Below are 10,183 nucleotides of genomic sequence, written 5' to 3' on the forward strand. Positions count from 1 at the left end.
TATCTCAACTTAAAATATACACAATCCAGAAAAATAGATACTTTCAATGTTTAAGGTATACACATCCTTGATGCACCATTTTGTAAGAAGTTTTTCACAGTTTTTTCTTTAAAATGTATTTATTATGAATTATGCTAATGATGAATGATTATTCCCCAATTAATCGAATGGTTGTTCGTCTTGTAAAAAGTCAGAAAATGGCAAGAAATACCATCAGTTACCCAGAGCCCAAAGTGACACCTTCACAATGTGTAATTGTCATTCCCAAACCTCAGTTATTCCAAAAAATTTTAGAAATTTAAATAATTTAATGAAATTATAAAAAAGCTTCATATTTTAGAAGCTGGAACTATGATACCTTATTAAGATGACCAGAACAGTTGTTTTTTAATTTTCTGTTGGTTGGCTAATGGTTTCAGCTCTACTTTAGATATTGTTGGATATAAAGTTTCATTTTTAAGACTAAATTTAACCCTTGTCCTAATTTTCAAGTCACTGAAAAGTGAGAGTAAAATTAAAAGTTGTCATGAGGAAAAAGTCCTCAAGATAAATAATACAAGTACTTAAAATGTGTCCTGAAGCTCGTAAGAAAACATACTTTAACAACTGTTTACTTGATAGGGAGGGGGGGGGGGCTATATAATTAGTTCACTTAATACAAACTTGGTGCTGCAGTGAAACAAGTGGAATTAAGTTATCTGTTTCAAAATCGCAGCTGAGTATTTCACAGAGGAAACAGTGGGTCGCAAAGTTTCTTACTTGAAAGGAAAATGAATAATATAAACTCTCACAGAACCTCTAATAGTCATTGATTACCAGCTGAAACAAAACCATCAGCAACTATTGGTATTTAAGATAAACATTATGCCATTATCCTGATGTGAACCTACAGCTATACATACTGTTGTAATGTAAATGAAACCATCAATCAGAATAAACAAGATGCCGGCAAGTATGCATGGAGAGGAGTGTGAAATGCTGGTTAACTGATGACATTAGGGAAACCAAGGAAGACACAAACCCACACTAGAACAGATGATTACTCTATAATAATTTATTGTTTGTTCAGTAAGGTACATGTCCGATGATCCATTATTATTTCATGACAGAATGCAAAGCATGGAGGCAAAGTGCCAGACGTTTCAGACACATGAGCAGATTCACATTCAACAGACTCACTGCCACATCTCAGTGAATGAGCTGGGAGTGCAAACGTGTTGATGAAGAAGTCATTGATCACTTCTTTGTACCGAGTTGAACTCTTCAGGCTTGTGGACTCGTTTCAGGGACTGACGGGGGGACTGCTGCCCTGCAGGTTTAGTGGAAACGTACTGATAACAAGGGAGATTGACGGACACATTCCAAACAGAGATAATAAGGAGACTCAATTACCAGATGATTGATTAGTTCAGGTGAACTACCACAGATTAATCTGAATAGTGAATAGATTACCCGGATTGACAAATGCCTGTAAGGTCTAATGATAAAAACAAAATGTGTCAGCCAAATTTTTGAAACTCAAACAGTGCTTTGCTGCTTATAAAGTGCTACAACTTAACCATTCAAATTAAGAAAAGACAAATAACTCTCCTATTTCAAGAGGCTTCCAAAAAGTGAGGGAGATCTCGCCTTGCATGTAAAACTAACGCACAGCATAGCATGACCCCAGTGTCTCCTGATGGTTTCTAGTGTGCCCAGAGCAGATGCAGTGCACATTAAGGATACTAATGCACAGCCAACAGTTGATTCCACATGACAAATAAACACAGATGAGACATCAGTTCAATCAGAGACAGGGAGATTTCTTTTTTTTTTCTTTGGAATTTGGCAGGGGGAGCCTGTTCAGTTCAATAAATAAAAAGATTGAAATATTAAAGAAAAAGAGGAAAAAGCAACAGCTGCTGAACAGGGACAAAGTTGAACTCATGATGAAATCCAATCAATAAAAAGTCTAAGTAAATATTGAGCTCTTTTCTAACGGCGGAATGGAGCAGACAGAGAGTAAGTAGCACATGGCGCTCCTCATTCACACCGCTGCTTTGATTTTGTAGGTCTTCTAGTATGATCCGCTCTACTTGGTAACCGCGTGGATCGCCTCTGCCAGGTATCCCACGTTTCCGGAGGTCACGCCCGCCATGGAGATTCTGCCGTCCTTAGTCATGTACACGGAAAACTCCTTTGTCAAGCGCGCAACCTGTAGGAAAACACATCGACACAAACACAACACATTCACGCGTCAGTACACTCATGTTTTCAAGGATCCTCAGCAGCAAACCGGCCCAGTGTAACCATTATTAGTAGGACACTGACAACCAGGTCAGTGCAGGTCACTGTTAATAGATCATAACCTGATAGGTGTAATGTGTTATCCTACTAATAAAGCCAGAAGGTCTGTGATTTTGTCCCTATTTCTCTCTGTCTGACGTTTTTACTTTTTCTTTGGTACAGGTGCTTCTTCTGTAAACTGTAAAATGTTCTCAGCACTCTTTCATCTAAAAGGAATAGTTTAACACTGAAGGACAGTTTGATGAGAATATATATATATAATTATCATGTCCACAGTAAATAGATAACATATCGTATGTTAAATTTCGCTACTGTTTCTTGGCTTTAGGCAGTTTGTAAAACTACAAGTAGAAACAAAGACTATGTCCAACTATAAAAAAGCATATGGGATTTTGCTGAGTTATACTTTTGCTGTATGTCATCATTTGATACAGTTGGTCAAATTTCACAATTGATTTTAATGTGTGTGTGTGTGTGTGTGTGTGTGTGTGTGTGTGTGTGTGTGTGTGTGTGTGTGTGTGTGTGTGTGTACCTGTTCAGGTTTGAGGCCTGTGAAGCAGAACATCCCGATTTGGTCGATAACGTGCTGCCAGTTGTGAGAGGAGCCCTCTTTCTTCAGTCCGGCTGCCAGCTTTTCTCTCATCATAATGATGCGGTTTGCCATACCGTGGACCTCCTCCAGCCTGGGAGGAATAACGAACCCATCAAAAAGATCAATAATTCGATTTTTAGAATACATTTCAACTGGTTTGACACATATGAAAGATGGAGACTTGAACCTGATGGTAATGTACAATTCATCTATATATGTGCGTATAGATCAATTGGCACGTACCACTGTGAGTTCAGTTCTGGTGTGTTGAGAATGGTTGAAGCAATTCTGGCACCGTTCATTGGTGGGTTGGAGTAAATGGGCCTGATGAGGATTTTAAGCTGAGACTCGACTCTCTTCGCCTCCTCAGCATCGTTACACACGACAGTGAAGCCTCCCACACGCTCACCTGTGAAAATCAACGTGCACCATATGACAGTTAAACAGTGATTTACAGGGCTAGCTGACCAGCTAAGAAGTAACTATATTATCTCACATTTTAGTATGAAAAGTCTGACTGAATATTTGAATAAGTATGTTTTGCCATCATTGTTTTACCACTAGGTGGTGACAAAACACAAGCTTGACTACGCCCAGTCAGTCACAAGGTAGATTTTTCATTCTCTGGTCATGAACTCCATCCCTGCCAGTCACATCAACATACTTGTGCACATGGGTTTATAAGATAAAAAAATCGTACATCTACTGTTTACGTCCCTTTGATCTTTATCGACATTTATCTAAGAAGCGTTTGAAGTGGACACTGACTCACCGTAAAGTCCCATGTTCTTGGCGAAGGACTGGGAGAGCACGATGTTGTGGCCCTCCTCAATGAAGTGGCGCACAGCCCAGGCATCACGATCGATGTCTCCACTGGCGAAGCCCTGATAGGCCATGTCAAAGAACACGAGCAGATTCTTTTGCTGTGAGGTGAGAGGAAAGGGGAAGGACGCAGGAAAGAGACAACCAGTTAATAATGTTTAACGACTGGACACAAGGACAGTGCTCAACAACAGGGGAAGAACATGGTTTTAATAAAAAAGGAAATTGTGTATTGAGGTCATTCTGATAACTTTTTTGAGGCGACTTGTGCGCACCTTCACAACGCTGGCGATCTCCTTCCACTGCTCCACCTTGGGGTCCACACCGGTTGGGTTGTGGGCACAAGCGTGCAACATGATCACACTCTTGTCTGGCATATTCTGTGATAAAACAGAAGGTATTGGAGAGTCAACAATCAATATCACGTAGAGCACAGACTGTGTGTGAGGACAATGTTTTCACTGCAGCACCTACAGCCAGATATATAACCAATTACATATATGACAGAAACTTTTGATTGGATCAGTTTAAGTTGATCACTGCATCCCCTGAACATTGTGCATGCGTGAATGACTGACACTACATCAATGGTGGGCCATATACTCGATTTTGACCAAGTGTCTTTCCACAATGTGCATTCTTCTTGTGGTGAAAGCCAAAATAAGATTAGCCTACGGGGATAATTATCAGAATATGATATTTGAAATAAAATTTGTTAATGTTTCTTCACACATTTCCCTAGAATTCATTATCAATGTCTTACAGAAATGTCCTCCAGAGCTCCGTTGAAGTCGAAGCCACATGTGGCGGGGTCGTAGTATCGGTAGCCTTTGAGCTGCATGCCAGCGTCTCTGAAAATGGGCGTGTGGTTTCCCCAGGAGGGCTTGGGCAGGTACACGTCACGTGGGCCTCCGTGGAATCGAGACTGTGACGAGGGAAAAACATGGTGAGATAATCTTACCTAAATTATTTGTTTCTGCAAAAAAACAAGAGGAGCTTACCAAAAAGTTGGCTCCAATGCGCAGAGATCCAGTTCCTGAGATGGTTTGAACGGTGACGTTCTGTTGGGAGAAGAGATCTGGACTTTACATCCCTCGGATCTGATTGGAAGTGTATTCAGTTTTTGGGAATATTCAACAGTGAAACTCACCCTGCCGCTCTTCATGACCTCATTATCAGCACCAAAAGCCAGTTTGGCACAGGCCTTGGTGAAATCCCCCAGACCAGTGATGGGAAGGTACTCCTTGTCCATCTGTTTAGCTGCAATAATGCTTTCTGCCTAGAAGAAAGTGTGAAATCAAACATTTTAAAAACACCACAGTAATTCCCTTGACTTTTACTCTGCAGTTTGTACACAAAACACAATTTTAGTAAACATTTGTTTTCAATTCTATACAAAAACATTTAAACTTCCTCACGGTGACAAGGCAGAACTTCATGCATGTTCAGAAACGCAGATTTTACACAGAGCTGCAGAAGCTGGGCTCAGGATGAAGAAGCAAGAAGGAACCAATGGGAGAGAACCTGATCAGCAACCACATTCTGACCCTTTAACACACGGTGAAAATGTAAACTATTAATCCCTCTTATGGAATTTTCGGAGACTCAGTTTCCTCTGTTTGAGACGTAGCGCAGCTGTCTGTCGTGTTTGGGGAAATGCAGAAGTCATGGCCAACGTCAAAGGACAGGGCTGCTTCTCTCCCTAGAAACCACATACATGAAACTGCGTAGTCAGGTATTACTGTCTCCGCAACTAGAAAATACATTTACTTGTTTGGAACTAGCAAACCATTAGTCTAAATGACCTGTAGGGGTTTAAAGTGTGACCACAGGAGATCAGACTTCATCATGCTCAGTTATTGTTTTGACGGACTCTGAATTTGTCCTTTGCCAAGCTTCGATAAATATTTCAGCAGAAGATATCAAAGGACTCTTCCTTCACTGATGAGTGACCCCTCTGTGTGTACCCTTGAGTGTGTGTGAGAGAGAGACATCCAAAAACAAACAAATATTCAAGGAGGCTTGGCAGTAGTTGTACCTTGCGCACACAGCTGAGCACGAAGGGCTTGCCCTGGTCGTCCCTGTATGCTCCCACTCCCAGGTTCATTTTCTTGGGGTTGGTGTCTTTCTTGAAGGCCTCGGACACCCCCAGGATGGGATCGGGGGGGCCCATCTGCACTCCGGCCCACCATGAGCTGAAAAACACCAGAGCAGGAGGAGAATAATGATGCGGATGGGACAACAAACACTGAGGAAAGTCAAGAGATCACTGATAAGAGTTCATCTGAGCGCATTGCAATGAAAAACAGCTATTACCCCCACAAACAGAAAAGGGCCTTGAACCGTGCTGTTTCTAAACCGGACACACTAATGTTATAACTGTATTAGCCGTGCTCCTGTGACATGCTGTTGGCCTAATGCTCCAGATTAACACAATCATGTGACCTGAGGATACTACACTAACGTAAGTCTTGTGAACGACACATGATCAGTGAGCACAAGTTTCATGAAACAAACATTATAATCCATTCTGAAGGTTCAGAGTCCAAAATCAAGAGTAGCAGTTAATCTGGATCTAAGACCCACTCTGGTCCCTACAGAGTTTGGAGCAGGATGGAAAATATTCTTATGAGCAAACAAACAGATTATATTCAATCTTAGGCTTTTAGCAACATCTGCGTTTTTTGTGTCAGTAATCTGCTTGCTTGAAAGCACATTAGGTTTAATAATGTTTATCTACTGATACAACAACTGAGTAATCGCATGATTCTCTAATTGTGTCAGGTACAACTTTAGAAGAAAATGACCACAGAACAATAAACAGTACAAATAATAAATAAGCCAAGTTGAATGATACTCAGTTGAGTGCATACCTTCACAAAGACACAATAGTTCCCTTGCGAAACAACATTCATATTCACTACATCCCGATTTTTATTTGGATCTGCACCAAATTGCACCTGCTATAAAATCAGTACCTTAAATGTTTCTGATTTAATTCCATTAATTATTTCTGAGAAATCACACAAAAGGTTGCAAGAGAACACCCTATCTTGCAATTGTTTTATGTGCAATTTTGCCTACAAACAAATAAACCAACAAACAGACAGGTGTGAAAACATTGATTCAGAATAAAATCTGAATTATACATTTATTCAAATTTTAATACATATATATATATATATATATATATATCATAAAACCTCATATATAAAAACGTTAAACTAGGGGTGAGTGGAGATGAGATGGATGAGGGGGGGTAAACCTAGCATGAGGGAAATCTGCTCAAAGCTGCTTCTTAGTATAAGGAAGACTCAAACACTAGATGGCTTCTCTGTGCATAATGTGTACACCACTATGACCAGTAATTAGTTGAATGTTAATCTGGCGATATCTGTCTTGCGATATCTATAAAATGATTCCCACATTTATCTCCACAAACATTCATAAAGCAAAACCTTGTTGCATTATGTTCAATAGAGCTGAAACTATTAGCACTTTAAATCAGGAAGAAATTTAAAAGCTAAAAAATTAACTAGCAGCATTACTAGACTCATCTTGTGTGTAAAAGTCTTTGCAGCGGATATTTGGCTGCTATGTCATAATGGCTTGCTACTTATATAATAATTACCATTCAGCTGTAACCTTGACACTTAACATTAATACATTAAAATACTTTCTGTCGCACATCCACTTGGTAAAAGTGAATTGTTACGTATTGCGACCTTTACTGCACTGCTGCTCACACAGCATCTCATGTTTCCTCTACTTCGTAAACCCTATGAAGTTTGCAGCTAAATTTAGGTCTTCAAAAAGGGCAAGAGTCTCCGATGCGAGGCCGAGTTCAATCGAGCAAGTGTTCACTTAAATACAATGGAGCATTTGATCCTGTGATACTATATAGGTTGTAAACTCAGTAGCAGGAGTATTTTATAGTGCAATACAGCAGCAATAAGAAAACACAGATCAAAAGCACACTGTTGAAGTTCATAATGTCCAGTCTGTATTTTTAAGGCTGTAGTTTCTGGTCTTAAGGTGCAGTAATCACAAATCCTAGTGTGTGATTCTGTCAAATACTTTCGAAGTTCTGGATTAGATAGTATTCCGTTATTTTTATCGCATAGACATATAGTGCAGTATTGTACACTTCGTAGTATTGTGCAATTGATAATCCCAGCAACAGAAATACTACATGTAGGAGAACATCTGGGTGGAAGTGGTCGCATCATACCTGCAGGGTGTGTGCACACAGAACCTTTGAACATCTGAACTTCAGCGTTTATATAAACATCACAGCGACTGACAGTTATCAGTGATCGATAGAGCAAAGGCTTTAGAGGGGTGTTACAGGTCAGGCCTGCAGAGTTTACAATGTCGTTCATTCAGATCTAACGGTTTCTGAGTCTGGCTACAGGTGTATGGGGGGGGGGGAACCCCATTGTGTTACATTTAGTCTTGGGAACCAGATCGAGGTGTTTGAACATGAGGAGACAAGTCATAGGCAGAAACTATGGACACACCCTGTCAGACAGAAATGTGATTTGTCTACAAACCGACCCAGTGTTGGACTGAAAACAGGAGCTGAGGAGAGAACAGGTACACAGACGCAAGGTGACGCTGGTTCTTACAGTAACGGAAGCTACGTGTGATCAGTGTTAAGGCAGATGAACGCGCAGCATCAGACTTAAAGTGGTTTGTCCTCCAAACGGAATAAGAAAGGACACTGGCGCCTGCCCCAGCTTCCTTGCTAGATATCAGCCAATCAGCGATCGAAGGCGGAACACGGCAACCAATCAGCTCGCACAAATTGCACGACTACGGCCAGTCGCTCAGCTCCAACAGTACGTGGGCTGAAGAAACTGAAATAATCGCGATCGCGTCAATGTGACTACAAAATTAATCCTTAAATCCAAACGCAGGAAAATAAAACAAATTCAAACACACGACACAAGGTTCAATGATGATTTTGTTTAACGTACACGATTAACCCGAGCTGCTCTGTTCTCCTGTGCGCTGCTGCTAAACAGGAACCTGTGATACATCCCAACGTGACTTTCAAGAGTAGCTTCGCTGTTAGCATCGCTGAGTTAGCATCTAAAGTGAGACTAACACCTCAGAGAGGAAGTGTGGAGCATCAGGCTCTGACCCGAGGAGCGTGACACATTCCGGCAGCTGATCTCCCATGCACCCGGGCCCGGGTTAACGGTTTGACCCCTGTCTAAGCTAACCTGCTAACAAGTAGCCACACAGCGCTGTACGGGGTAACGACGCTTCACCGTTAAATATAACGGCGAACAGCAGAGCATTTAACATGTAAAACACTCGTGTGTATTTGTGTGTTTGTTCTGCTCCTGGTGAAGCTAGCTGCGGGGGTAACGTGACAGCTCGCGGCAGAGCAAACCCAGATCGAACGGGTTCCGAACGTGTCCGTGTCCGGTCGGTGCGAGTGATGCCTCCGCTGTTTACCTGTGGCGGGTGGACAGGGTACCCAGGGATGGAGAGATGTTCCCCAGACAGTAGATCACCTTGTGGGACTTGAGCAGGGCCATCGCTGCGCTGCGGAGTGGAACCTGGAAGGATGTGGACGGACGTGAAGGGCAGAGAGCAGAGGAGCGACGCGCACGTGCGTGATGACGACAGAGCAGCCGACGACAGAGCAGCCTACGACAGCGCAGTGACGTCAGTGTGGAAAGGATGTGGTCATAACTTCTTTTATTTATTAGGCCCGAGCACTGACAGTGGGAGGCCCTATTGAAATTGTAATGATTATTATTATTATTATTATTATTATTATTATTCATACAAATTAATTGGCTTTTTGAGGGCTTTAACTTTCTGCAAATTCTTACCAAAATTTGCAGAAAGTTAGAAAGTGGTGAAAATGTACTTATTCTGCAGTTGGCTTTATCAACAAGGCCCGGGACCCCCACCTGAACTTATTGAGCAAAGTGTTTTAATAGTACTTTGAAGTATCCTGAAATTATCTATTCCACGGTGAAAATGTTGGATTTAACTTTGAAAAATTGGAAACAGTGCAAATGTTGGACTTAACTTCGGCATATCAGTCTCTCTCTGAACTTATTGAGCAAAGAGTTTTATAGTACTTTGAAATATCCAGAAATGAAGTGATTTGATTGTACTCATGTTGAACTTTACTTTGAAAAATCTCCAAATGTAGACAGTAAATATATTTAATATTCAGTATGTAGGTAGTCAGAGAGTTTGATCCCTCTTCTGCCGCAAACTCAAAACACACCTCTTCCGACACTACCTTGAATACATTTTTTAGTAGCACTTAAATGGCACTTAATGTTATCACTTAGAAATTGTTCTTAATTCTTGTTGTTCTGGGTTTGTACCTTCGGGGTTGAATGCACTTATTGTAAGTCGCTTTGGATAAAAGCGTCACCTAAATTTAAATTTAAATTTAAGTGTAATAAGCCATTTAAGTTACAGGGTTTTGAACAGTAAGTCAAACAATGT

The 10,183-nt window shown here is 41.0% G+C and overlaps 1 protein-coding gene across 1 annotated transcript; it reads right to left on the reverse strand.

The window, feature by feature from the left end:
* Window positions 1-1,039: 1,039 nt before the first annotated feature.
* got2b (glutamic-oxaloacetic transaminase 2b, mitochondrial) lies at window positions 1,040-9,327 on the reverse strand. The gene is made up of 10 exons (XM_062386365.1): window positions 9,167-9,327; window positions 5,739-5,895; window positions 4,851-4,979; window positions 4,702-4,761; window positions 4,464-4,625; window positions 3,976-4,080; window positions 3,651-3,801; window positions 3,122-3,287; window positions 2,819-2,969; window positions 1,040-2,194 (listed from the first exon to the last, which is right to left on the reverse strand). Exons 1-10 carry the CDS (start codon window positions 9,247-9,249, stop codon window positions 2,072-2,074), a joined length of 1,287 nt encoding a protein of 428 aa, XP_062242349.1. The 5' UTR covers window positions 9,250-9,327; the 3' UTR covers window positions 1,040-2,071.
* Between the last annotated feature and the right edge of the window lie 856 nt (window positions 9,328-10,183).

The sequence above is a fragment of the Platichthys flesus genome, chromosome 1, assembly GCF_949316205.1.
Source record: "Platichthys flesus chromosome 1, fPlaFle2.1, whole genome shotgun sequence".
Classification (NCBI taxonomy): Eukaryota; Metazoa; Chordata; class Actinopteri; order Pleuronectiformes; family Pleuronectidae; genus Platichthys; species Platichthys flesus.

What these genes read in the sequence shown, in the direction of transcription:
- got2b (XM_062386365.1), bottom strand. Translation starts at nt 9,249, where the DNA reads ATGGCCCTGCTCAAGTCCCACAAGGTGATCTACTGTCTGGGGAACATC. An exon ending in GCATTGGAGCCAACTTTTTG is followed by an intron (nt 4,626 to 4,701) that starts GTAAGCTCCTCT and finishes CCCTCGTCACAG; the next exon opens with TCTCGATTCCACGGAGGCCC. An exon ending in CAAGAACATGGGACTTTACG is followed by an intron (nt 3,288 to 3,650) that starts GTGAGTCAGTGT and finishes TGATTTTCACAG; the next exon opens with GTGAGCGTGTGGGAGGCTTC.